The sequence below is a fragment of the Panicum hallii genome, chromosome 1 (genome assembly GCF_002211085.1).
Source record: "Panicum hallii strain FIL2 chromosome 1, PHallii_v3.1, whole genome shotgun sequence".
Taxonomy (NCBI): domain Eukaryota; kingdom Viridiplantae; phylum Streptophyta; class Magnoliopsida; order Poales; family Poaceae; genus Panicum; species Panicum hallii.
Genome location: NC_038042.1, coordinates 51,136,956 through 51,163,121, shown reverse-complemented (window position 1 = coordinate 51,163,121; position 26,166 = coordinate 51,136,956). Strand labels below are relative to the sequence as shown.

Below are 26,166 nucleotides of genomic sequence, written 5' to 3'. Positions count from 1 at the left end.
TTCTCAAATGTTGAACAAGCTACTACTAAATCCAGATAGTTGGATTTAGATCCAATGGTTCAAAAATATGATAAATGTTCTTGATCAGTTTCTCTTTTCTTATGTGTTATGGATTCTTTTCTGTTGAAACTGTTTTTTTTGTCGGTAAGCTCATGTAGCTGTCTATCACCGTCGAGTGCAACTCTTCTGCTTAGAGTTGAATGTTGATGCAGTATTCCATTCTCCTCCTAATGAATGATAGGTGCCTAGGAAAAATAAAGAAATGTGGCCGAGTCGAATACAAAATCTCACACAACTTGTAAAAGATAGGCCCACTTCTACAGCCGTGATCTAATCCTTGCCAACACACACCTACCGTCCTACGAGTTCTATGTGTCCATTCCGTGTACGCGCGCTACTCGTTAGAAGTAGCACGTACCAGTCCTAAACGAGATAGGAAAAACAATAATACTAAACACTAACGCCAGTCGTGACCAATGTGGCGTGTTCGCGGGTCGTAATCAAGTAGCCCCGACACGATGATATGCAGCACGGCCATGATCACGGGCATCAAGCTAGTGGTAAGCTCCAAAAAGGCCGGCAGGGCAGCCGATAAGTTTGACCTTGGCAGGGTGAACAAGGGCAGTCGGCACTGATCACGCCGTGCCAGCGGTAGAACGCCATCGCGCACACGGCGAAAGAGGAAGGGCGAAAATGGAAAATAAAATTCCTCCGAGAGATCCCGCCTCCCCGGCGTTTGGTCACTTGCATTCGGTTCGTGCATGGAGCGGAAGAGGAAGGGCGGCGCGAGCCATGCTTTCAGCTCCGGCTTTCCGTGCGATTTGGTGTCGGCCGGGAGGGATAGGATGGCGATGTCCACTGGCCATTGCTAGCGTCCCTGTGCGAGGGCGCATGGATGCGGGGTCGCGCGTTGCTTTCGACGATTTGACGGACGCCGCGGACGGTCGGAGCGGGTCGCGCGGCGATGCGAGGGAACGGCGTCCACGTCCACCATGAAAGCCGCTTGACTCGCTCTCGGCCAAGGATCTCCGTCGCCGACCTCCATTGCGGGCCGGGCTGCGCTCGACGGCCGGGCTCGGTGCGGTGAGGCACGGCTATGACTCCGTAAGTGGAGCGAGTGTATACTTGTACCAGACAATCCAACAAACTTTGGCAAAATCTATATTAAACGTGGGCAGCAACGATGAAACAAAAGCTTTTCCCACTCAATGCATTTGCTGGAAGAAATTATGCGAAGGATTGGACCGGCTCATCAAAATTGCGGAGGCTCAAATTTCCCAACTTGCTTCCAGAGATTCTATGCAATTGGTTGTCATTGACATCGAGTGACACCGGTGATCTACAAAACATGATATAAATGACCCAGAATATTTTTACATACCCCAAGCATAGGTTGCGCAAACAAATACTATCATCAAGTTACAAACTAGAAATTGATCCCTCACTTAAAAATGCAAATAAAAACTGAATCTATGGTGCTGATCCATCTTCAAACTCCCTCCAGCTTCGCGGTTTGGAACCCACCCCAAATCAAAACCTGAAACACTTAAAACAACCCTAAAACATGATTATTGTAAGAGAGAACCAAAAAGAAAATTCAATATGCCTCAGATATCCAAGGAAGGATTAGCAGCCCTGAACGACTCCAAGAAGCAAAAGAGGTTTTCTTTATAAAAACAAAATGCAATATGCCCTCAGACATCCAAGGAAGGATTTAGCAGCATTAGCTCTCAAGCCTGGCAGGGCGAAAGCTCTTAGGCGGCAACTGCGAATGTAGAGAAACAAGCCTTACATCTATCATCATAGGGCATACAAAATTGCAGGTCAGATTGGACTCAAGAAAAATAAACACCGAACAGCTGTCAGCAAAAACCAAACATGGTACAACATTGCAGTGGCATGGCATCAGACATCCAAGGAAGGATTTAGCAGCACTAGCTCTCAAGCCTGGCAGGGCGAAAGCTCTTAGGCGGCAACTGCGAATGTAGAGAAACAAGCCTTGATTTTATCATCATATGCAATGCACATCAGCAAAGAAAAACGTGCAAACAAACACACATACTACTTCGACGCTGACCACGAATAATGTTTACAGGGAAATAAGTAGGCTCAGACATCCAAGGAAGGAATTAACAGCACTAGCTCTCAAGCCTGGCAGGCCGAAAGCTCTTGGGCGGCTACTGCGAATGTTGAGAAACAAGCCTAAGATTTGTCATCATCACCTTATAAAAGTTAACGTAACAAATTTAACCAAAAACAGAAGATAGATGAAGTAAATGTAATCACAGAAACCGGCTCTGTGGACAGATAGAGATGCAATCCCCAGGTTCCTATCAACATGTGAAATGTTGAAACAACTTTGTTTTGGCCTAATCAAAGCATCTCCGATCAATGCTCTTTGGCTACCGGAGACGTGGCATCAGGCCTAAATTTCATCCAACACTACACAAACTAAAAATGCAAAGAAAAAATAAAAACAAAAAAAATAAAACAGTTCTGTATAATCCCTCGGAGACCCGATTTAAATCACACACCACAGCTGAATCAAACAACTGCAGATGGGAGCTCCATCATAGACCAAACCACAAAGGTTATGGTCTAAGGATGGACACCTGCAGCAGAGAGAAGCAGCTGCTGTTTACAGTGTCAAACGGCACTTCCTATCGGTAGGTCTTGAGATCCTCCCTGGGACTCGACTAATGTCACATACGGCAGATACAAAATAAAAGGAACATAGCACTTGAATAAGCCTCAGCAAGCCAGACAATTTTCGTCACAAATAAATCTGACGGTAATTCCAGATGTATAGCTAATCATCATTGGCTTCCTAACCTATCATACAAACCATGACTCTAAGGTTGCGGGGTTACCTGCCAAAAGCAACCAGCCTGCGTAGATCCCTGCTTAAAATATGCAAAAAGACCAAAAGAAATCCAGATGACAAATATGAGCTTACTTCAAAAGGATAAATTGTAGTATCATCAGATAAGAATTGCCTTCTCACTCACAGCGCAGGGTAACAGCACTGTGTCAGAAGGTGTCCTAAGATTGTTTCGAGGTTTCATCATCTGATACAAAGACAAAGATCCATAGAAACAATTAAAAATAAAAGTGAAAAACTTTAAAGATCTGATGGATTCAGATGCAAAGAAGTTTGTGCATCATTCGCACGGCACATGCCGGCATCGGATCAAGTGTTGGATTATGCATCAATTGATCTTCACTATCCAGCTTTCAAAAAAATTCAAAAAAAGATCTTCACTGTACAAAATTAAATCGAGGAATAGCAAAAGAAATAAAGTGGAGGGGTCTGCAGTTACTCAGTGGTGGCAATAGGTTTATTGGTTCGATTCTGCCAGCGAGTGTCCTCAATGCTTTCAGAAGAGGGAGCTTGTTATCCTCATCGCAACAACCTCCTCCAACAGAGGAAACGAAAAAGAAATCACTAACGATAAGATTAGAGCAAAAAACAGGCAAATAAACACGAGAACGAAAGGGAAATCAGATGGCTCGGTTCAGCGGGGTAATCGGCATACAGATCAATCTCATGTACAGAGAGAGACCTGTGATTTGGTCTGTTGAGCTTGAATATTACCGAGTCGTCACTGCCATCACACCTGTTAGAGGGAGAACCAATCGAGATGAAAACGAAGAACAAAACGAAAGAAGCAACTATTCGCCAGATCTGGATCGGCGGGCGGAGGATGGAGGCCCGGTGTTCTAGACCTAGTGCCTGACTGCGATAGAGGGGATACCTTACCTGTGGAGGCGGCGTTTATATGGTGGGGATTGGTGAGTTAGGGTTTAGGGTTCGAGCCGCCGGTGCCGGGGTGTGTGTGGATGAGCGAACGTTTCGGCCGTGGGCTGTGGCGACTGGGTGGGCTGGGCTATGGGCTGTGTTTTCCGTACGAGAACAGAAGGCTGTGGGCTGTGTTGCATGGCAGAGTCCAAGTTCCACGCGGCAAAAAATGGTCATTCTAATGAAAATTTGAGTTCGCTAAGTTCCATGGGTACAAAAAACAAGTTCCATGGGTACAATGGTATTTCAAACGACGGAGTAGAAGTTTAAGCTTGAATCTCCAGCATATTGCTCATCCTTCATCCTAATATTTAAAAGATACTCCTTTTACGATTCGAGGTGCTCTAGAAAATTACCAATCTAATCCTCATCGTTATTATTAATTTTTTGGTAATCACCGAAATGCATCCCCTCTTATCTAAATGAGGTTAACTCATCCCTCTACCCGATTCTTTGGTGTCCGGATTTTGATAATCTGCTACAACAATCATTACTAAAAATATAAAATTAACTATTGGTAATAGATAAATAGTTTTTAGGTAAGAGGTACGAGCAATCTGCTAGAAATACTCTTAAATTGTTGAATTTCAAATTATCGTCTGTGGGATCCGGTGGTCTAGCATGACCATATCCCATATCATCTAGATCTAAGGTTATTTACATCATATCTTTTAGTGCGCAAGTAATAGAGCATAACTTACATACCTTTACTTTTTCTCTAAGATTTTTCAATATTTTTAAATTAATAATAGAAAGTATTATTCATGAGAAATATGGTCATATATTTTCCATATGATAGATTTAACGTTGTGTATATATTATTGATACAACAAACATGATAAATTCTAGGTATCATTGCTTTGTCCGTTCTAAAATACAAGCTGTATTAGTTTGTTTTAAGTTATTTTTTAATTATAGAAAATATGTTAACGCATATCAAGAAATATTTTATGCTGTGTCCAATGAAATAAATTTGCTGTTGTACATGAATCTTTTATGTAATCCTATCAAAAGTTAGGTCCAACTTAGAATTAAACTAATATATTTTACATATTTTGAAAGTAACGGAGAAAAACGGACAAAGGAGTATATAAACTTGAAAAATAAGAGTGGTGATTTTTTATACTCAAAATAAGAGTGGTGATTTTATCCACGGTCTTGTTTACTGCGGTGGTCACCGACTAGGCGCCTAGGCGGCCTAGCGCTACTCAGATCAACTCCAACAGTGTCCCCCATTCCACACTTTAGCCTAAAATATAGGAGTTTTGGTCCTATTCACCTCTCCAGCAGATCCCCCAACGTCTCCCCCATTCCTACACGTCTCCCCCATTCCCATTCCTACACGTCTCCCCCGTTCCTACGGGTGCCCTCCCTCTCCCCCATTCCTACGTGTGCCCTCCCTCTCCCCCATCCGCGGCTGCCCAATCCTGTAGCGACGCGCGGCAGCGGGCCCCGCTTGCCGTTGGAGCCAGCCGAGGACGAGGACGACGATGCGGTACGACGCGCGGAGGAGCTCGGGGAGGAGGCAGTACACGGTGAGGTCGCCGGATCTGGAGCGAGGTCGGCGAGGATGAGGGGCGCGTCTCGAGCGGGTGCCGGGTCTGGCCGCGGCTGCTGTTGCTGCTGCTCGTCGGAGGAGGAAGAGGACGCGGGCCACGGAGCCACGGCTGCTGCTGCTACTGCTCGTCGTCGGAGGAGGACGATGCGGGCCGGGGAAGAGGACCGGCGCCACGGAGCTGCTGCTACTGCTGCTCGTCGGGGTGGCGGGAGAGCAATGGATGGGGGAGGGATGCGAGCGCCTGCAGGAGACCGTCTAGTGGATGGGGGAGACATGAGGTGGGTCCCACGCCCTTTTCTCTCGAAATGGGCAGCCGAAAAGGTAACAGTGTTGGAGTTGGTCTCAGTACTGAGCGGCGGTTGGACTAATTTGGAGGCGACTATCTCCTCCAGCTCAAGTGCCCCGCCATCAGAATCCACTAATCCCGGATATTTTTCTTCTCCTATCCCACTCGCCATTTTTTTCCGAAAGCAGAAAATACGTCTAGAAAAAAAAAGAAAACACGAGCTCCACTACTTGCTGCCGCCACGCTCATCTTCCCCGCTCCACCGATCAGAACTCAGAGCCAGCGCCTCCGCCCTCCGATTCGCCGTTGACGACAAACCCGACCTGCTATACAACCCGCCTCGCGTGCCCGATCCGTCGCCGTCGAGGTGTCGGCTCCTCTATCCATTGGCAGAGCAACTAGTAAAATCTAATTTCGAGCGAGGACCGCGTCGCTGGCGATGCTCTGCTCCGGCCGCATGCTGGCCTGCAGTGGCCTCGGGCCCGGACGGCTCCGGCCGCCGCGCGCCCGCGCAGAGCGGCTGCGCCCGCTGCCGCCCGCCCGCAGGTGGCGCGTGGCGGCCTCCGCAGCGGCGTCCGGTGGCAACCCCGACCTGCCGTCGTCGTCCTCGTCCTCGTCGTCGCCTACACCACCGTTCGGGGTCGGAGAGGACCAGGCCGCCTTGTCGCCAGGGTAAAAATCCTTTCTTGCGAGGAGTTGGTAGTTTCGCTGTGAGCTGCGAGTTGGTAGTTTCGCTGCTCGGCTGTTTCCGTTGGTGTGCTGCTGCCCGCGAGCACGGCTATCTATTTTGCAGATTTACCGATTTAGACTCAGGAGTAGGCTTTTGAGTCTCGATTAGTCATGGCCTTGCTGCTTAGCGCAGCTTCTGATGTATCGATCAAGTACAAATTGAATATGTCGGGTCAAATCAGGTCTTTCTGTTGGATCTAACTGATGAAATGCTTTTTTTAAAGTAATCTAACTGATGAAATGCTGTCCTTGAACTCTTGATGAATATGTTGTAGTCTTTTTTTTATTAAATTACGTTGTAGTCTTGTACATGTAGTAATAGCATTTTGGTGTGGTTTTCTGTTGGAAGGAGCTACTTTTGTGATGGAGGGAGCTAAGGTTGAACCCTGCTTGGCTTGGCTTGCAGGTTTTGCATCATTGAGGGACCTGAGACAGTACAAGATTTTGCAAAGCTGGATTTGCAGGAAATTCAGGATAACATTAGGAGCCGCCGGAACAAGATTTTCTTGCATATGGAGGAGGTGTGTTAACTTTATCCTCTTTGTTATATACATACTACTGTCTAGTTAAATAGTAGCTTTGGAAGCTTAGCATGTATGGCATTGTTTGTCAAAAGAGATAATACTAAATAAAATGGTACCATCATAGGTTACTGCCACACAATCAAGGATGAAATGGTCACATCTAGTGATTCAGAGCTAGGACAAACTAGTCGCACTTTATTTGAAATTAGACTCAAGTGTAGTGTAGTTGTGTACATGTTGCTGTTGTTATAGCAAATATTTCTTCTAGGCATCCATGTTATTGTGAGCTGAACTGGAGACATCCACTTATCCTTGCATGTGCATGTCTTGTGGATCTTATTGCACTCTGTACCTCAGATTGAGTTCTTCTAGTTACATCTTCTAGTGAATTCTGGTTGTAGTGGTGCCAAAGGCTGCATCATATTCTTTTTTTGGCCTCTTACATCCTTAGTTTTCATTTGTCTTGTTCATAGATTCGCCGGTTGAGAATACAACAAAGAATAAAAAATGCAGAACTTGGAATTTCAGTTGAAGAACCTGATCGGGAGCTTCCTGATTTTCCATCATTTATTCCATTCTTGCCTCCGCTGGTACGTATTCGTTGCTTTTCTACATTTGACACTACGATGCATGGTTGTTTACTGAGTACCAAAATTTTACATTGTGTGAACAGAGTGCAGCTAATCTAAAGGTCTACTATGCTACATGTTTCACCCTCATTGCTGGGATAATGGTGTTTGGTGGTTTTCTTGCACCAATCGTAAGTTACAATTCTCAATTTTGTAATTACCGATGTTGCCATTATTGGTTATATTGTCATACAAAATGCATAGATTCTTATCAACTTGACGTGCTCTGTGCAGCTGGAACTTAAACTCGGTATAGGCGGCACATCTTATGAAGACTTCATCCGCAGCGTTCATTTGCCCATGCAGTTGAGGTAGGACCACTATTCTGTTGCCTATTTATGTATTATAAGAAACATCTAGCTGGGGAAATTAAGACTGATATACCACAACTACTAATTGTTTTTCTCTTCATTTGTCTACCTGCACCGCAGTCAGGTAGATCCCATTGTGGCATCGTTCTCAGGCGGAGCAGTTGGAGTTATTTCCGCCCTAATGGTTGTTGAGATAAACAATGTGAAGCAGCAGGAGCATAAACGGTGCAAATATTGTTTAGGAACCGGTAAGTTTTCCTCACTGAAACTTTTTTGTGCTGGTAATGAACATAGTTTCTAGGGAGGATTGCATATGCCACTGATCTTTCAGCAGCTATATAGTCCAGTAAGTCCTGGCCTGAAGCTCACGTTGAAGTTTGAAATGGATTGTTTTTAGTTCGTTGCTTGTCAGACCCGGGGCCACGGGACTGCGCATATGGCGTAAATATTCTACGACAAGGGATGAGACATGGCCCACGCCCTACATCAGTTGTAACTACTCGTACCGTAGTAGAACTAATCGGAAGGGAAGAAAACTACCCGAGTAGTACTCAGGTAGGACTTCTGAGCTCGTATCTGGCTAGGATTTCCATGTAACCTTGTCCCTCCAGACTATATAAGGGCGGGCAACGACCCCTTCCAAACACACATACCTAAGGCCATACAAACCACCACACAGGATATAAGGTATCACGCTCTCGGCGGTCCGAACCTGTCTAAACTTTGTGTTCCTTGCACCTTCGAATTCCTGATCTTGGCAACACCCCACCTATAACTCACCACCTTGGAGGTATCCCTCGGTGGGCTTGGCGGTAAAATACCGACAGCTGGCGCGCCAGGTAGGGGTGTTCATCGAGTATCCACCGGAGAACTCGATGGTATCTTTCAACTTCACCAGCGCCGTGCTCGACGAGGCCACAACTTTCGTTTTCGGCTCCTGGGTCTGCATCGCCAACGGTTCAGGTGGCTACAACAGCCGCCTGGCTGACACTAAGGAGCCGGAGGCGCCAACTACACCATCACGTCGCGACGCCGACGATCTCGTCGACGGTCTCAATGGAATTCAATTTTCCGATCTAATCAGAAACCACGCGAGTCACCTCAGAGCGATCCGACGTCCACAGGTCAACGCTGACACCTTGATCGCCGGAGTGGACTGGGTCGACCGCAACATCGCTGCGTGCATCAAGCTCGCAGAGGCCGCCCTTCAACACTTCGGTAACCAGCTTCCCCCAATTAGCCCTGAGATTTCTCGCACCTTTTTTTCTGCTCCTAGCGACATCTACTCTAGTATTGATCGAGTCGACGGCAACATCGCGGAATGCATCAGGCTTGTGGAAACAAGTCTTCAGCTTTCTAATAAGAAGCAGCCCGAAGCAGCCGCCATGGACGTCAACCGTGCAATTGACGACTTTATCGACAACCTGGAACCCCTCGAATCGAGTCCGCCTCGGTCCGAGGTCCTGTACCACAAGTCCATCTCTGAGTTGGAGGAGAATTTGGATCGTCTACTACAAGTCGGAGGAGGACTAGCCACCGTCTATCGGAGGGCTCCCGTCTCCGTTGACTATTCGAACTTCAACGACGACGCATTGCCCTTATCAAGCGGCCACCAGGGCCTGAGGGCGTCATCAACTTGGTCGGGCGGGCTCGGGTATCGGAAGGGCACGGAGTCCTCCAATCTATCCGACCCCAGCCTACCTTCCTGCGCTATCAGCTTGGTCAGGCGGGCTTGGGTATCGAAAGGGCACAGTGTCCTCCAAGCTACCTGACCTCAGCCCACATTTATGCGCCATCACCTTGGTTGCGCGGGCTCGGGCGTCGGAAGGGCATGGAGTCCTCCAAGCTACTCGACCTCAGCCCATCTTCATGCGCCATCAGCTTGGTCGGGCGGGCTCGGGCATTGGAAGGGCACGGAGTCCTCCAAGCTACCTGACCTCAACCCACCTTTCTGCGCAATCAACCCCGACGAACTACCGTTCCAGGAAGGCAGGCCCCTCGATTCCTTCGATGAAGAAGAGGGGTGGATCGTCAAAAGCTCCTTGCCGGATTGCGAGGTCTTTATGGCTTTCAGTGAAGAAATCCCATTCACGGAGGCGGACGGATCGGATTGCGTCCAACTTGACGACTACTACCTTGACGACGACGACTACATCTACGATGCCCCTGCAACGCCAAACCGCGACACACGCAGGCCACCTGAATTCGCTCTCAATACAGTTGACACCGCAAAGAAGGAAAACGAAGACAGCGTGCGAAATGAACGCTGCAGGCTCAGAAACACAAAGCACGCCGAACGTAGGCACTGCATAGTCGAGCAGCGCTAGCAAGGGCAAGGCAACCTCTACGACTCCACGAGTGACCTCCGCACTATCATCAACGCCGGCCGGGACGCCCGCAACGTCATCATCGTCAGGCAGCAGGAGCGCGACGAGGTGGAGGCCTATAGCCCCACCAACTATCATATCCCTCTCGACTACCTAGGTACAACTCGGAAGCGCAAGCCAGAAGCAAGGGGAACAACCCACCCAAAGAAAAAGAACCCTCAACTCGAAGAAGCGATTCGAGGAGGCTCTGCAGAAGCAATGCCAATGGCACCCGAAGAGCAAGCATTCCACGTTTGAATGTCAAACCCTCCGAAGGGACTTGGGAGCTCCACCACTCAACGAAGACTGAGATCCGATTCAAGGAGGTTTTTCGGAGATCTTTAGGGAATTTATTTAACCATTATCTTGAGTTTTTCTCGAAACAAGGGTTTTTCCCCAAAGAACCTGCTCAACCACTCGGTCAGGGAATCAATGAATTTACACAAAACAGGACCTTTGTCCGTTCATCCACATTTCAGCGCCGTAAGAACTGTGTTGGCCCGCTCAAGGAATTACTTCGGGCCAACCGAGTCATCTTCGCACGACGACCACTTTCGTAACAACGCATGTGAAGGATTGCGTAATCTATTCCTTAAGGCCAACCGAGACATCTTTGCATGGTAATATATGACTTGTCTTGGCCCGCCCAAGGAACTGATTTTGATCACGTATGTGAAGGATCTAGTCGTCACTTCGTCACTTCCTTGAGGCCAACCGTGACGTTTTCATATGGCAACATGTGAATTCTCATGGCTCGTCCAAGAAATTGACTAAGCTATCAGCAAGATTTATTTCTCCTTTGCCAATTGATCTTCAATCACCTATCTCTATCTCTACTTCTAGTAACACTCAGATTACTAGTTCTCGACTAGTATTCTAGGTTATTGAACGGGCCTCGTTCCCATACTTCTAGTAAAATTTCTTTTACTATTTCTCGACCAGTACTACGCGTAGTTTGCTGAAGGGGCCTCGCTCTCGCTCCCATACTTCCAGTAACACTCAGATTACTAGTTTCCGACTAGTATTCTAGGTTACTGATCGGGCCTCGTTCCCATATTTTCAATAACACTCCGTTTATTCTCGACTAGTACTACGCGTAGTTTACTGAAGGGGTCTCGCTCTCTACTTCTAGTAACGCTCAGATTACTGGTTCCTGACTAGTATTCTATGTGGTTTCGTTCCCATACTTTCAGTAACACTAGTTGTCGACTAGTACTGCGAGTAGTTTACTGAAGGGGCCTCGCTCCCATAACGCTGCGTTTACTAGTTACCAACTAGTATTACGCGCCGGCAGTAACCTCGACTCCTCATCTCGACTACAAACAAGACATTTAGTGTGCTTTTTGGCAGCTCGTCTAGCTCCCATGCTCGGGGGCTGGGCGCAATAAGGTTACTTGACGTACCTTCGTCGAATCATCTAGGTTCCATGCTCGGAGGCTGGGTTCGATAGGGCACTCAGCGTGCTTTTGGCGGATCGTTTTGCTCTCACGCTCGGAGGCTGGATGCTGCAAAGCTACTCGGAAGATTCACAGAAGAACCCGATCTAATAGGCTTTTGAGGATTTATCTCGGGAAGATAATTGTATAACCATTATTTTAGGAATTTTATTTTGAAATAAGGGATTTTTCAAATTTTTAACCTAGAGGTCTTATCTAGCTGTTAAATTAAGGAAAAAGTTTGATTTTAGCGGTAATTTAGGGTATTTTTTGGAGAAGTTACTTGTTTAACCATTTTTTCTAGGAATTCATTCTGAAAAAGCGGTTTTCGAATTTCTGAACCAATTTGCCCATCTTAACCATCAAATTCTTACCCTCATACATTGCATGCTACGATTCTTTGAATTCTTTTACCAAACCTTGGGGATTTGGATTCAAGGCTCAGGGGCTGCGTGACACGTGTCATCAGCGACTTATTTTTCAAATCTTTTGAAAGATAAGGACAAAAAATTCAAGACTAATTTGACTCTCAGCCTGATTCTTCGATTCAATCTAAGACTCGGGCGCTACGATTCAACCTAAGGCTCGAGAGTTTGGAGTGCGAGTTTAATCGCACCCAATATAAAAGAAGACTCGACAATGATTCGGGGCATGAGCACCTCACAGCCTCAATACTTAAGGAAGTACTCGGAAGATACTTTCAAGATGAGAACTCGAAGACGCCTTTAGAAGTATTCAGAAGCCTGCAGTACTTGACTATGAAGAGCTCGGGAGCTTGTCAGATCCAAGGCAGTCCTGAACTCCAAGACGCCTTTAGAAGTATTCGGAAGGTTGCTGTACTTGACTACGAAGAGCTCAGGAGCTTGTCAGACCTAGAGCCACGGGACTTCGCACGTGGCGTACATATTGTAGGATAAGGGATGGGATATGACGCACGCTCTACATCAGTTGTAACTACTCGTACCGTACTAGAACTAGTCGGAAGGGAAGAACTAGTCGGAAGGGAAGGAAACTACCCAAGTAGTACTTGAGGAGGACTCCTAAGCTCGTAACTAGCTAGAATTTACATATAATCTTGTCCCTCCAGACTATATAAGAGCGGGTAGGGATCCCTCCAAACACACACACTTAAGGCAATACAAACCACCACACATCCTGTAGGGTATTACGCTATCGGCGGTCCGAACCTATCTCGGTGACATCCTACCTACAACTCACCACCTCAGGAGTATCACTTGGTGGGCTTGGCGGTAAAACACCGATATTACTTGCTCAGTTTTAGTGCAGTTGGAAGATGTTGACACTTGGATCCTAATATTAGGATGAATTTAAAGAGCTGATGGCTCTTGGGCCTGTATCAGAAACCTTTTAATGCATTATTTACCGAAATATACTTGTGCATAGCTACATGATGTCTATAAGCTGAATTTACTGTTTGTTTGGACATGGCTGTAGGATACCTGGCCTGTGCCCGCTGTTCAAGCACAGGCGCCCTTGTGCTCACAGAGCCGGTTTCGACGTTCAGTGATGGAGATCAGCCTTTATCGGCACCAAGGACAGAGAGATGCCCGAATTGCTCAGGCGCGGGAAAGGTAAGTTGGTTTCTTGCACGCTGATCCAGTTCTCAATGCATCCTCTGATCACACCATCAATCATTTGTGAAAATTTCAGGTGATGTGCCCAACATGCCTCTGCACTGGGATGGCAATGGCAAGCGAGCATGACCCCCGGATCGATCCCTTTATTTGAGGCATGCCCTAGTCCAGGAACTCTTGTACCCTGTGGAAGCTGCTTGTAGATAATAGCATCGACAAACGAATCACGCATAGGCCGAACCTGAATCGACTGCTGGCATGTGTAGCACAGCACCACGCCATATTCGATCCTTGTACGGTACGAATAGGATGAACTGAAGAATGATGCAGAGAGGTGTATGTTGTCCGAAGGAATAAATTGTGTTTTGCATTGTATAGTACTAGAATTTGTATGGTTTATCTAATGCTAATGATTCAAGGATTAATTGGATTCATACCATTATAATTATCTGAATTCTCTATTCTGCTATTATAATTTATCATATTAGAATCGTGCCATTATATTTTCCATTCTACTGGGCTCATGCTATTTTCTACACCCACACCTGCGCGTATGTTGGGCCCGGTTGCAGACAGGCGTACATGAACCGATCTTTCGTATGGCCGATTTTGCCCCTGCTGCCTGAGCGGATAAGGCCGATGCAGCCCCTTCTCGCATACGCCAAAGAACAGACCCGCCGTCCTCCGTTCTTCTTCCCCAGCCGCCGTCTCCGCCGCCGCCTCCCCATCGTCTTCCCCCGCGTCGGCTTGAAGCCACGATGAGGGACAGTGCCGAGTTGACCTCGGCAGTCAGTGGCAGCTAGGGGAACCAGCTCCGCCTGGTTGATTGCCCCAACTGCCGGTGTCGATGGATTTGTATCCGGAGCAAGCAACCGGATGCATATGATGAGCTGTTTTTCAAGTGCCCCAACAACATGAAGGTGAGTTGGCTTGGACTTTTTACATCCGTTCTTATGCCCCCCATATTCCGGCCAGTGACAATGCTAGGGTTTGGAACCGCCTTAGGGAGATCCAAGAACCTGTGGATTTATCAGGTGTGAGCAGCAATGTGAGACATATTTGCGTGGGTTGGATGCACGGCAGGGGCGCTTGAAGCAGCAATGTGGCGAGATCGAAGACTTTGCAGAAGCCAGGGCCCAAGAAGCTAGAGAGTTGAAGGACTAGTTTGCTCAGCTGAAGCACCAATTTGATGAGATGAAAAACCAACTTGGGGAGATGAAGGTACAAATTGACTGGGCTTTAGGGGACATTTGGAACGTGAAGATGCAGATGTGTGAGTTGAAGCAGCTTCTGTGTGAGGGGAATAAGACCTGGGACATGGGGTGCTCAGTAGTACCTGTTGTTTGTGTAGGTGTTGTGATGGGGATGGCAGTGACAATCACATGGCAACGCATCTCTGACTTATACATTTCAAACAACTCACGCATTTGAAATTCTTCAGTTAGCCTAATGTCCTCACCCAATCTCTTGGGAAATTCACTTCATTTTCCAGACTTTTCATCAGCAACTCAAGTGAAAAAATCCAATCTCCACATCCCACTTAATCACTCGGCCCTTATAGTACACTTTCCTACCCATCAAATCCACTGTAAGGAATCCTTCGACCATAATCTCTAGCGCGAAAAAATCAAACCTGTAAAGAAGAAATCAACACATTCTAGTCAACAACCTACGATTTCACACGTCCTCAAGTCAGATTGGGAGACAGATCTTGGCCTACCTGGTCTCCACGCCGTCGACCTCCATCGCCGCCCCCGTTGGGGGAACTTCCGCGGAGGGGGGACTCGCCATCTGCTTTAGGCGGCTGCATCACACTTCCTTTCCGGTCTTCCTCACCCGCCGTCGCCTGCAGTTGTTGTCGCAGCCGCCGTCGCTTCTGGGGTTAGGGTTCGTCGGGGGGGGGGGGGGGGGGGGAGTGAACGGACAACTCGATCTGAAGCAAGTAAATGAGTCAAGTTTGTACCGGTGAGGTAGGGGTAAAATCGGCCATACGAAAGATGGGTTCGTGTACGCTGGTCTGCAACTGGGCCTAACGTACGCGCAGGCGTAGAAAATGGCAGGAGCCTGGTAGAACAGAAATTGTAATGGTATGCTTCCAATATGGTGGAACAAAAAACTTGGACAATTATAATGGCATGATCCAATTAACCATGATTCAATATCACGGTTCACCAATGAATTGGGTTACCCATGTAGTACGTGCTTATACGTTCTGAACAAAAAAATGTGGTGGTCGATGCCATTGATGCTCTCCTTCAGCTGGTGCGCCATTGATGCTCTCTTGAGCCCGTGTTTCAGCCATGCTTGAATCTACACTGTCTCCAGTTGGCTGGCGTTCGAGACGATGAGCAGCCAGAAAAATGCAAGAAGTCTGGACATGTCACTTGGCCCTTGAACTCGAGCATGCTGCTTCGTAGCCTCTCATGTGGTCTTCCGAATTCCAGGAACCAGACACAGCTCAACTGTTCAAGTGGTTGGTTCATCTGGCTCCAAATAGTTCCCGGTTCCGCCGCCTTCTCCAATTCCAAATCGCAGCGGGCCGGGCCTGCCCTTGAGCTGAGCCGTTGAGCGCGGCGCTTCGCGACCTCCGTCCCGTGCGCGCCGCCGACCCCACCGACTCGGCCGGCGTGTCCAGCCGGAGCCGATCCGATCCAGGCAGCCGTTGGTGGGTTCAAGGCACCGATGGACGCGCTCATGGCTAACTACGCGTCCGACTCCGACTCCGACTCCAACGGCGGCGAGCCGGCGGCCGTCCCCGCCGGCGCCCCGGAGGTTCCGGAACCTTCGGCCTTGCTCCCTCCGCCTCCCCTCGAACTCCTCCAGCCCCCAAACTTCGTAGGCATGATTCCTCGCGCCCTCCTCTTCGAGCCTTCGCTGGTGATGTGCTGACGGTATATGGGGACTACACCTGTTGCAGATTACTCAGCGATGGCGCAGGGAAGTCGCGTCCGCAGCTTCCCCCATGTGGAAGGCAACTACGCTCTACATGTCTATATCCCTGGTCCGTGCTTTTCCTTGTTGGCCGCGCTACAGATGTTGTCGTCCTTCGATGTGCATGTGCAATAAGATATCTAGGATCAAATTTATAGGTTGGATCCTAGCTCTACCTGGTTGTTCTGGTTCAATGAAACGAATTAGGAATAACTTGGCAATAAAAACATAGCAACATATGGACTTCTACGACTACATTAAAACTACAACAGGGAGGTCTGCTATTAGCCACCCAGTTTGGCTTCAAATTGTGCTCATCATATGATGGTACTGCCGCAATGTTTACTGAACTCACCTGTAGAACTAGAATTGTGACCTTTTTTTTAAAAAAAAAATCTAGAACTGCTCCTCGCTTATATGTATCTATGTCTTATGCAGTTGTCATACCTTCTGATGCAAAGAAACAGCTGGCCCTTGCTATGAAAAGAGCTGCATCTCTTGTGCCGGATCTTCATGCTGTTGATGCAGACTATGCACTTTCTGAGTTGTGCAAGGATGAACATAAGCTTGAGAAAGTGCTTCTGAGCAGGGAGTTTCATGTAAGCTTAGGAAGACCTGTTGCAGTTCAGGTGCATCAAATTGACTCCTTCATTGCAATGCTTCGCCAAAAGTTCCAGTCACAACAACGGTTAGTCATTTCTTGAGAACTTTGCTGCTTAGTGACTAATTGTTTGTCCCCTCTTTGGATGCATTATCCTGTATAGGATTCTAGTTGCCCAGTCCACTTTATTGTACTTATTTGTCTCATTGTCACTGATGGTGATGCTTTATACATGTGGAATGAAGGTACTGGATGGAGTTCAATAAGTGGGAGCACTTTGTCAATGACGATTGTACACGGTCGTTTCTTTCACTAGAAGTTACAAGAACTGGTTTGCCAGAGGTATTTACAGTATATGTCCGTACCTTCTTGTGTTTATATGCATTATGGCTCAATTTTTCTGCCTAGTGTCATGTCTCATATTTAATTTTTATGAGGTGATAACCTTATGGAGTCCACTCTTTGCTCATTACCCTCAATTTTCTTTGCAGATAAGTAAGCAGATACTTGTGGTAGATGAAGTATATCGATTGCATGGTCTTCCTGAGTTTTACAAGGTAATGGATATTTAAGTTATGCTTTCTTTGAGTGTTTTGCTGAGTGATAAGATAATATGGAACATGTAGATTTCCTTGATTTCATATAACTTCATATGAACAGATAAATCTAGCACCTTGCTTGTAAACAAAAGAAAGGAGCTTCAATTGCCAATTCATCCGTAGTTCCATAGGGTGGAATTGTCTGACATTTACCTAAGACCAATGGGATGCAAAAAGGAAGCTGCTGTTTTTATGTATATTAATAGTAATTGGTTTTGAGTATCAGTACATACTACATGAAGAATTAATCAGGAATCTTTGTGAGATTAAAATGACAAGAACTTTATAAAAATACTTCTAATATTGTCACTAAATTTAAACAAAATTGTTTAACTATCACCTGAACATTTTGCAGAATCCACGGCCGCATATTTCGTTGGTGTGGGCATTGGGTGATGTCAGCGGCAAACTGAAGCAGGCAATAAAGGACATTGAAAAATATCAGAGCAGTACGAGCTCATTACAAAAATGTAATGTTCGATGCAAGTTCAGTCGTGTAGTTTGTAAAGTAGGTAAGAAGCTGCACGATATCTGTAAAGTTGCAGACTGAAACACACATGAATTACAAATTATAAAGCTTTGAGGTACTGATCTCTGTTAGTTCGGGTCAATTCTTGTGACTGTAACAGTGAAATACAGTCATGTTCTTCAGCACATTGCCATTAATGTTAAATTTTCCCATGCAATTCACACATCGATCACAATGATAAAGACCTCTGTTGAAATACGGTAATAGGCTAATAGCTATGGTACAAAATGACCAAACTGTGTGATTCTTCTACCTTTCTTAGCTCTCCCAACTAGAATTCCTCATATAACACCCACTTCTGCTGTGTTCAAGTGAGCAAATACAGATGGTTATACCATCTGATTATCCCAAGGTTGCAGTATTAATATTTGCATGTGGTCTTGATGTGCCAAAAAAAACACATATCACATACTTCTGAAGTTCCTTGTTCACCTTCTCTTCATCCCAAATGAAGCCTTGAATATTCTGCACCATTGGCATTAGGGGTTTACAGAAAGAGGCCAACAGAGCCCTGGGGAAGCCCAACATGTTTTAGCCAATTACCTTAACCCACTCGGAACAGCTAATGATCGCACCACTAAAATGAACAAAGATAGCCAGAATAGGTTCACTGGCACTGTGGAATAAATTTTCTGATCCAGTTCCATGCTCAAAGTCTTGCAGATTCATTGTCTAATCTAAAGAAACTGTAAGTATTCCCGTGGACTGAGAAAGGTAGTATACTTAATTTGAGGTTTACATTATCATTATTAAGCGAAATAAGTAGCCAAGTCAAGTAAACGGCAAAAGAAGTATTTGTTCTTGTAAAAGAAATATTTGTTCTTGTAACTTTTTTTTTTAGTTTGCTGGCTGACAGTTCATAGGGAGTCTGTACTTTTTCCCATAGCTACTGGCTTGTTGAAAAAAGATGTGTTCATTCTAGAGCGGGAGCTCCTAAAAATGGTCATTCTATCAAGTCGGTCAAAGGGCCAACCTCTCTGGAAACTGCAGTGACAACTAGATGAGCAAGTGGGTTTTGACTTTTGAGTGGCTAAAGCAGTCGCCCTCACGGCCTCACCAAATTATTTGCAAAAAGCTGTGTAACTCCGAACTGAGAGCCAATCAATGTTTTAAATAGCGGGCTATAGGATTTAGCGGCAGAGTCCTCAAAACGCTATTAGCGCCGCTATAGCCCGCTATAGCGCGCTATTTTGTACTGCGGTGGTCATAGCAGTAGCTCCGCGAAACCGCTATAACATCGCTATTTAAAACATTGGAGCCAATAGGTAGAGATACACAAGACAGCACAGCCCTCTGAATCTGCTTCCTTGACTGTTGCTGACGATGAGTCGGTGACCATGCATGTGGCTGTAGCAGCCTGTGAATTAATGATTATCAATAGTTACAAGTGGCAAGTGATTGTAAAGTTGAGGCCAATGGCACTTTGTATACTCTAGTTCTGAGTTAAATGAAAGGCATTACTCGTGCCAATATGCCAATAAAAAGGGTAATCAGTGAGCGCAGCTTTGTTTAGAAGACCTTGATCTTGTTCACCTTAGCTCTATCATTGCCTGCGCATCCTAGGCTCTATGGTATGGAATACCTTTTCACCTGCACAAGCAAGTGGCACGTGATTGTAAAGTTTCGTTACCTACGAATCACAAAAGTCAAATGACCACTTGTTAGTTTCATCCAAATTCCAAATCATGTAACAGAAATGCAAGTAGTGTTGAAAATGCAGAGGGTACTGCTTGTTAAAAAAGACATTAAAAAGACCTATGCATATCAGATTCATCAATGCACCAGAATGGAAAATTAGAAAGAAAGCAGTTGCAAACAATCCAGTACAAGGCGATACAATCAACATAATCCAATTCGCAGGCTTAGCCACAGATCATCTAATGGTGCTGTGTCATGATAAACTTCTAGGCCGTCCCTGTTGACTCTAGCTTGGAAAGCTAATGGATCTGAGGCCTTAGAGCACGAAAATTCCATCAAATTTCCCTGGCAGCAACAGCATCTCGATAGTCTGTCATCTGTTTTAGGGTTCATCATCGATTTCTTCCATTCTGTTTCATATTATGAGGCATCTAGACATGTAATGTTCTTCTCCATCTCTCCTGCATCCACAGAAAAGAAGACTACATCATCATAACTGGTACATCCAACAATTAAAATGAAAAATTGCACATTACTCCAAATTAGCACGGCATGATGTACAGATGGTTAGCACTCATTTGTACTGCACGTACTTACCAAGGATACACATTTTCTTCTAAATTTACTAGTTCCAATAAAAGAACTATAAAGCAGGAAGGGGTGACATATAAACAGCATAGAACATTATCAAAATGTAAGGCAAATAACAAGAAACATAAAAAACAGAATCTATTGCATAAATAATAAGATTGGAAATATCAGAATCTTCACTTACCAGGTGACCCATCAGTTTGATTATCAACGTAAATCTTTACAAACAATTTTTTGAGGTCTTCACGGGCAGTCATTTCTTCCAAAATCCTATCATTGAATGTTATTTCTGGTGGCAAGTTTCCGTGCTCCGTTTCTTTTGAAAAGAGCAATTTAGACATGTGCTCCTTCTTAGCCTGTCTGTCATATTTGCTCTTCTCTGTTGTGCCTTCTGCGATTAGATTGTACGTGTACACAATCTTCTCCTGACCAATTCTGTAAGCTCGACCGATCGCTTGCCTTCCAACTGAAGGGTTCCACACGACATCAAGTAGAACCACACGTGATGCCCCAATAAGTGTAATGCCTTCACAGCATGCCTTAGTCGATGCAAGCATTACCTTGGCTTTGCTTTTCATGTTATTGAAGGCCTCCATCATGGTTTGGCGATTTTTAACCAGGACATTTCCACTCATTAACAGGATCTCTTTGCCTTCAGCCCAATTGAACCTTGCTTTCAGCTGCTCCATGATCAAGGACAATGGATCAAGATATTGGCTGAATACAAGCACCCGCTCATTTAACGCTTCACAAAGATTGACAATCTCCGAAACAAACCTCGTCTTAACCCCTTCAGATGGACAGGACCGTAAGCTCTCTAGCTTGGACTTGTCCACCATAGACTCCTCCTTCTCAGACAATTTTGCTCTGGCAATGAGGGATGGATGTATCGATGCAAGTGAGATCTTATATTCTGCCTCAAGACCAATTGCCATAGTCTTCTCCATACTTGCGATCACTTCTTTCTGATAAGGAAGAGGGTTCAGAATCACAACGGATTCTCTCAGTCCTGGCAGAGACTTCTGAAGAAATTTACCACTATGGATGTGCACAACAGGGTCCAGTTTTTTCCTTACTTGATCTATGTTTGCCTTTGTGATGTCACTCAATCTCAATGAAGTCCAGAAATCTTTGCCCTCGTCCTTCTCCAGAAGAATTGCATCCTTTGGCCTGACAAGACATAAGGTGTTATAAAGCTCCTCAAAATTGTTTTGGAACGGAGTCCCCGATAGAATTATTCGCTTTTCAGTGCGGACTTCGCTAAAAGCCTTCCAGATAAGACTTTTCTTGTTCCTTGGCGTGTGCCCTTCATCAAGGACAAGCAGGTCGGGTTTCTCAAGGAGGAGTTTTGTCACCTTATCCCCATCCATGCCTTCATCATTCACTAGCTTCCTGAAGAGCGAGTAGCTCACACCAATTATGCTGGTACCATTCATCCAGGACCCTAGCTTCACCAATCGCCTATAATTTTGATCCATTTTTTCTGTCAATAATCTCTGATGAAAAGTTCCATTCTTTGCAGCCTGTTCTTGGATGGTCTTGTCTTCACTCCAGTTGATCTCAGTGGAATTCAGTACATGAAAAGGGAGCTTCACCTTCCATTTCCTGAACTCCTTCTCCCATGTAGCTAACATCCCCCTTGGAGCAATGATCACGGGGCTACAGTGCGGGAAGACCTCAAGGTAGGATTGAACAAATGTGATTGCTAGTCGGGTCTTTCCCGTTCCAGGGGCATGAGAAATAACACAGCCACCTCCATCAGTGCTCGCGGTGTGCTTTAGCTGTTCAATTGTAGTGCCTCCTGCCAGCTTGGTCCACATGAACTCAAATGCATCCTGCTGGTGTGGAAACATGTCTTCCTTGACTCCAGGAATGAGATCCCAGACTGAACCAGCTTTGTGACCACCAAAATTGCATGGTACTTCATGTCCATTTGATACCAGCACATCATTTTCTTCGAAAAGATTGAGCATTTCCTTACATATCGAGTCCAACTCAGGTTCAATTGCCGAATCCCTTTCTGCAGAAAATTTCCCCTGTTGGACAAGGAAAGTAAATTTAATCTTAATAAGGGAGTTGGTGCTACGTAGCGAAGCATAATCAGGTCTTTGTGAAACATTTTGTATATTGAACATTTTCCTTACCATAGCAGGCAATACATGTCGGATCTCAAGATCGACAACATGACAATGCTTGCACCAAACTCCTATTTGTTCATCAATAATGAATTCATGCTTCCCGTTTTTGCATGAAATTTGTTCTACTGGAGGAACTTCTTTTCTATCCTGAGCACAATAACGAAAGCATTAGCCTTTTATCGGGATTGTGAATCAATTGTTGTAAATGAAATTGTGTAATCCACAGAATCCATCAATGTAAACATTTTTTTGAGAGGAACTCAAACACAATACAACTACTCCAAACTAAATGCAATATCTGTAAACTCAGAAACACATTTATTAGAAACAAAAATATAAACCGAATGACATAGCAGATGTTAAATACCTCTTCACAAGCGTGAGAACCAATATTCATGGATTCAAAAGCAATGTCATATTCCCTCCACAGATCTTCCTGATACTTGTCATTTTCTGTTTTTTCGAATGGTTCATCCTCATCTCCGAATGAGAACACCAAAGGCAAACTATTTCCAGTTTCTGCATGATCAGGCACATCTATATGATTCTCCCATTCAGCGAACAAGGAATTGAGTAGTTCATCATAAGCAGCTCTCGCTGCTCGACTGCGCTTCTTCATCCTAATCATATGTGCCTTTCTTTTGAAGGAAATGTCATCCTGTGTATTGGCCATGCCCATTGGATTCCGACCATTTGGGCCATTGTATTTGGCACGGCCAGGATTTGAACCATCCTTGCCAACCTGCAGATTGGACACCCCCTTCTTGAGCCTCCGAAAAGGCCGCCTGGCATCCTTTGCATATGCTCTGTACTCCATACACTCATCACTACTGGTACTCAGTCTTTTATGCCGTCCCTTGTTTCTTGCTCTTCTGCGCTTTCTTTTGCCAAAAATCCTGGTGCCTTCGTCACTTGATGACATTAGCACTGGCTGGGGCTCCTGTTGTACTATATCCTCTTCAGAATCTGATGTTGAGTCTGGAAGATCAATATTGTAAGGTTTACTGAAAGTTCCCCGTCTGAGCAGTTTCTTGTCCTTACATTTTCGCTTTGATCTTGTTCGCCCTTCGATGCCCTTGCCAACAGTCTTGTCTGGGTTTTGAAGCAAATGTAGCCCCTCAAAAATCCTTCTCCTGAAGACTCGGGGGCCGTTGCCTCCTGACCTGACACTGCCACCTACCATAGTGTTGCTAGGCGTGAATGGCTGCATCTCGTCTGCTTCATCCAATTCCTGCTCATCGTCAGATTCGTCATCTTCATCTTCTTCTTGGCCGTCGTAGATGCTATGGTTGTATTCTTGATTTTCACCTTCGTCCTCCAACAATTCCTTTTCCGCCACCTCCTCCTCATTTTCAGCAACAGCAGCAGAATCTTTGCCTTCTTTGTATCCGTCCTCACTATCGCCATGGCCATCCTGGCTGCTTCTTCCCTCCACATCCTCTTCCTGCTCACTCTCTTGGGCTACTTCATTGGCAGCCCCACTGTCCTCATCGTCATCCACCTTCATCGCTTCCACATCTTCCCCCCTTATCTGCTCCTGCTTCTGCACCTCCTCTTCATCGTCGTCCTCCTCTGTTTCCTCGGACGACACGCGAGCAGGATACGTAGCATGCTGCACTCTCCCCTGCTGACGCGACCTTGACCGGATCCTGGACCCGACCGTGGTCCCGCTCCAGCTCGCCGGCAAAGCACTACTGCTCCTCCCGCCACTTCTCGTACTCCCTCCACGCTTCGCCTTCCCGGGGGCACCCCTGGATTCCTCGCTGGGCACGGGGGCCTTCTTGGTCGAATTCGACCGGCCACCCGCGCTTCCGCTGCCTGTTTCTCTGCTCTTCACATTGTTCCTCTTCTTTGAGCTCCTGGCCTCATCAGGCCTCCCCGCCGCGCGACGCCCAGCCCCTGATGCGCTGGAACTCCGGTCCAACGCGTGATTGTCGCCGCGCGCGTCACGCTTAGCTCCGCTGGTGCTGGGGTGCTCCCTCTTCCGTCTCCTCTTCGCGCAGGAGGTTCCGGGGGGCGCAACCGCCACCAACGCGCTCTTCCCCGCCGGGGAGGGAACCCAATCGCAGCCGAAATCGTCGAAAGGCTCGTCCTTGATGCGCCTGACGCCACTGCCGCTTCCCTCGATCATCCGGAGCGGCAGGGCGCCACGGAAACCGGAATCTTCGTCGTGTCCTTCAGAGATGTCGATAATCTCGGGCTGAGGCAGGCCGGCGGGGCGTGCTGCGGCGACCGTCGGCGGCGAGGACGGCGCGCGCAGGCTCTGTGCCCGCGGCAACGACAGCGCGCGGGGGTTTTCTGTCCGCGGCGGGATCGGCACCACCGCGAGCCCCAGCGCCCCCGGACCCAGCGGGTTGAAGGCCACAGCGTCTACGGGCTCCGGCTTGACGAGCTTCAGGGCCTCGCCGCCGCCCGTGATCGCGGCGCCCTTCCCGAGCGCGCGCCCTGCTTGGCCGCCGCCGCCGCCGCCGCCGTCTTCTTCTTCGTCGTCGCTCTCGATGAAGACGACCACGCGCGGCATGTCGCGTGGGGCCCTCCGTCCCCTGCGGACGGCGGCGCGGACGTCGCCGGCGGTGGGGAGACGAAGCGGCGCGGCGAGGGGAGGGGAGAAAGAGGGTTTTTGCTCTCGGCCGGGGGTGCTGCCTGTGCGCGCGCGTAGAATAGGAAACGCTGGAAAAGGAAAGGTTTCTCGTGCGCGCTGGGCCCACCTGTCATCGGCGTTACAGCGTGTGGTGGGCTTGGCGGAGATCATCACGAGGCTTGCTGCCTTGCTGGAGCGTGCGGCTGGGCCCTCACATGCACGGCACAGCACGAACAGTGTAGACTGCGGGTCCGAGTTTGCTCATTCGACTAGTGGGCCTACATTGCCAGTGTGCGAGGGTACGTGAGATTAGTGTGTGAGGACCTCCTGTCTTCTGGCTTTATTTTGGGTTGCTAACCCCGGATGAAGGCCAGAGCTTTTACTCCTGGCAGGCTGGCCTTAAAATGGCATCTGTAGAACCGGAAGTGGTAGTGGTGGTATTAACAAGTTTCTGGGTGAATGGTACTACTTGTACAATGGAAAGCATTGTCTAGGTTTAAATGTGATCTACATCCGAGGCTTTGAATGGAGCACCACCAATCCAAACAAAAACACGTTGTTATGAAAAGGTTTAGCTGCGCATCGAGTTTCACGTGAAGTTTGTTACGAATGGTTGGTAGTTGGCGTTTTCTGAAAACGTGATAATTAATAGTATATCTTTGTCTCATCGTGTCTGCTAGATATAATGAGCATTGATTGATCTCTCAGCGTAGAATCGCATGTTGATACTACTTGATAAACCAAGTAGGAATATAGGAACGCAAGAAGCGGAGACGAATGGAGCTCTTCTACACATATCAGCTGTGGTTGATTTTTAAGAGGTACTGACAGTTAACCATGTGTATCAAACGGGCCCTTTATTCGCTGGAGTGAGTGAATTTAGCCAAATGTGAGCCCATCCCATCTGGTTTTTAAAAAGGACAAGGTCAATTTGGTTTGCTGCTGGTGAGCCTCCCATCATTTTACTATCGTAGAAAAACTCGACGACCAAGAGTCTTGGGTTCCGCACCACCAACTAAATTTACTTCTTCCGGAAACGGCTTGCCAAAGGATTGATACGGCAAGAGACAAACCATCTTAGCTGTTGCTGGTTTCTTACAAAAGAAATTTTCAACACGAACTCAAACTCGTGTTGAAATTGCCGGTGGCATGCACCTCTCTAATAGAATTTCCTCTGTACAAGTCACCGGACGGACGGACGTAGAGGTGAAGACGTTCTCCGACCCAACTGCCCAGGCCTCCTTGTACCCTTGTGTGGTTCAGTAATCAGTCCTAGTTCAGTGATAGTAGTGTGGTCAGGGAGGGGCAGGGGCAGAGACAGAGCG

The 26,166-nt window shown here is 46.8% G+C and overlaps 3 protein-coding genes, 10 non-coding genes and 1 pseudogene across 15 annotated transcripts; 3 read left to right on the top strand and 11 right to left on the bottom strand.

Annotated features, from left to right (window-relative positions):
- Positions 1-1,690: 1,690 nt before the first annotated feature.
- On the bottom strand, positions 1,691-1,809 carry LOC112879172. The gene has a single exon (XR_003225996.1). It is a non-coding gene; the product is annotated as a small nucleolar RNA SNORD14 (small nucleolar RNA).
- A 92-nt stretch (positions 1,810-1,901) lies between these two features.
- LOC112879173 lies at positions 1,902-2,020 on the bottom strand. Its single transcript, XR_003225997.1, has one exon. It is a non-coding gene; the product is annotated as a small nucleolar RNA SNORD14 (small nucleolar RNA).
- Positions 2,021-2,105: 85 nt separating this feature from the next.
- On the bottom strand, positions 2,106-2,224 carry LOC112879174. The gene has a single exon (XR_003225998.1). It is a non-coding gene; the product is annotated as a small nucleolar RNA SNORD14 (small nucleolar RNA).
- Positions 2,225-2,274: 50 nt separating this feature from the next.
- LOC112879154 lies at positions 2,275-2,426 on the bottom strand. The gene has a single exon (XR_003225979.1). It is a non-coding gene; the product is annotated as a small nucleolar RNA snoR2/U65 (small nucleolar RNA).
- A 77-nt stretch (positions 2,427-2,503) lies between these two features.
- On the bottom strand, positions 2,504-2,692 carry LOC112879135. The gene has a single exon (XR_003225960.1). It is a non-coding gene; the product is annotated as a small nucleolar RNA Z112 (small nucleolar RNA).
- A 51-nt stretch (positions 2,693-2,743) lies between these two features.
- On the bottom strand, positions 2,744-2,826 carry LOC112879150. Its single transcript, XR_003225975.1, has one exon. It is a non-coding gene; the product is annotated as a small nucleolar RNA snoR77Y (small nucleolar RNA).
- A 148-nt stretch (positions 2,827-2,974) lies between these two features.
- Positions 2,975-3,076, bottom strand: LOC112879146. The gene has a single exon (XR_003225971.1). It is a non-coding gene; the product is annotated as a small nucleolar RNA snoR31/Z110/Z27 (small nucleolar RNA).
- Positions 3,077-3,132: 56 nt separating this feature from the next.
- Positions 3,133-3,230, bottom strand: LOC112879153. Its single transcript, XR_003225978.1, has one exon. It is a non-coding gene; the product is annotated as a small nucleolar RNA snoR31 (small nucleolar RNA).
- LOC112893964 lies at positions 3,134-3,789 on the top strand (annotated as a pseudogene).
- LOC112879180 lies at positions 3,317-3,414 on the bottom strand. The gene has a single exon (XR_003226003.1). It is a non-coding gene; the product is annotated as a small nucleolar RNA R30/Z108 (small nucleolar RNA).
- On the bottom strand, positions 3,505-3,613 carry LOC112879147. The gene has a single exon (XR_003225972.1). It is a non-coding gene; the product is annotated as a small nucleolar RNA Z107/R87 (small nucleolar RNA).
- Positions 3,790-5,837: 2,048 nt separating the features above from the next.
- On the top strand, positions 5,838-13,702 carry LOC112882489 (protein ORANGE, chloroplastic-like). Of its 2 annotated transcripts, XM_025947563.1 has the most exons (8): positions 5,859-6,315; positions 6,779-6,893; positions 7,370-7,486; positions 7,570-7,656; positions 7,760-7,836; positions 7,957-8,084; positions 13,094-13,230; positions 13,310-13,702. In XM_025947563.1, exons 1-8 carry the CDS (start codon positions 6,083-6,085, stop codon positions 13,385-13,387), a joined length of 972 nt encoding a protein of 323 aa, XP_025803348.1. In that variant the 5' UTR covers positions 5,859-6,082; the 3' UTR covers positions 13,388-13,702. The 2 variants fall into 2 exon arrangements, with proteins under 2 accessions (XP_025803357.1, XP_025803348.1); XM_025947572.1 differs by lacking the exons at positions 13,094-13,230; positions 13,310-13,702 and adding an exon at positions 8,234-8,448 and having other exon boundaries at positions 5,838-6,315.
- Positions 13,703-15,146: 1,444 nt separating this feature from the next.
- On the top strand, positions 15,147-18,030 carry LOC112882504 (U6 snRNA phosphodiesterase). 2 transcript variants are annotated; one of them, XM_025947582.1, is made up of 6 exons: positions 15,147-16,072; positions 16,151-16,234; positions 16,603-16,852; positions 17,011-17,107; positions 17,257-17,322; positions 17,720-18,030. In XM_025947582.1, exons 1-6 carry the CDS (start codon positions 15,916-15,918, stop codon positions 17,912-17,914), a joined length of 849 nt encoding a protein of 282 aa, XP_025803367.1. In that variant the 5' UTR covers positions 15,147-15,915; the 3' UTR covers positions 17,915-18,030. The 2 variants fall into 2 exon arrangements, with proteins under 2 accessions (XP_025803367.1, XP_025803374.1); XM_025947589.1 differs by having other exon boundaries at positions 16,008-16,072; positions 16,151-16,322.
- A 1,670-nt stretch (positions 18,031-19,700) lies between these two features.
- Positions 19,701-24,781, bottom strand: LOC112898343 (SNF2 domain-containing protein CLASSY 1-like). The gene is made up of 4 exons (XM_025966678.1): positions 22,628-24,781; positions 22,267-22,407; positions 20,307-22,158; positions 19,701-19,992 (listed from the first exon to the last, which is right to left on the bottom strand). Exons 1-4 carry the CDS (start codon positions 24,779-24,781, stop codon positions 19,952-19,954), a joined length of 4,188 nt encoding a protein of 1,395 aa, XP_025822463.1. The 3' UTR covers positions 19,701-19,951.
- Positions 24,782-26,166: the final 1,385 nt, after the last annotated feature.

What these genes read in the sequence shown, in the direction of transcription:
- LOC112882504 (XM_025947582.1), top strand. Translation starts at nt 15,916, where the DNA reads ATGGACGCGCTCATGGCTAACTACGCGTCCGACTCCGACTCCGACTCC. An exon ending in TCTACATGTCTATATCCCTG is followed by an intron (nt 16,235 to 16,602) that starts GTCCGTGCTTTT and finishes TGTCTTATGCAG; the next exon opens with TTGTCATACCTTCTGATGCA. An exon ending in GTCTTCCTGAGTTTTACAAG is followed by an intron (nt 17,323 to 17,719) that starts GTAATGGATATT and finishes AACATTTTGCAG; the next exon opens with AATCCACGGCCGCATATTTC.
- LOC112882489 (XM_025947563.1), top strand. Translation starts at nt 6,083, where the DNA reads ATGCTCTGCTCCGGCCGCATGCTGGCCTGCAGTGGCCTCGGGCCCGGA. An exon ending in GTGGTTTTCTTGCACCAATC is followed by an intron (nt 7,657 to 7,759) that starts GTAAGTTACAAT and finishes TGCTCTGTGCAG; the next exon opens with CTGGAACTTAAACTCGGTAT. An exon ending in CATTTGCCCATGCAGTTGAG is followed by an intron (nt 7,837 to 7,956) that starts GTAGGACCACTA and finishes CCTGCACCGCAG; the next exon opens with TCAGGTAGATCCCATTGTGG.
- LOC112898343 (XM_025966678.1), bottom strand. Translation starts at nt 24,781, where the DNA reads ATGCCGCGCGTGGTCGTCTTCATCGAGAGCGACGACGAAGAAGAAGAC. An exon ending in GTTCTCACGCTTGTGAAGAG is followed by an intron (nt 22,408 to 22,627) that starts GTATTTAACATC and finishes TATTGTGCTCAG; the next exon opens with GATAGAAAAGAAGTTCCTCC. An exon ending in TCAAACTGATGGGTCACCTG is followed by an intron (nt 19,993 to 20,306) that starts GTAAGTGAAGAT and finishes CTGTGGATGCAG; the next exon opens with GAGAGATGGAGAAGAACATT.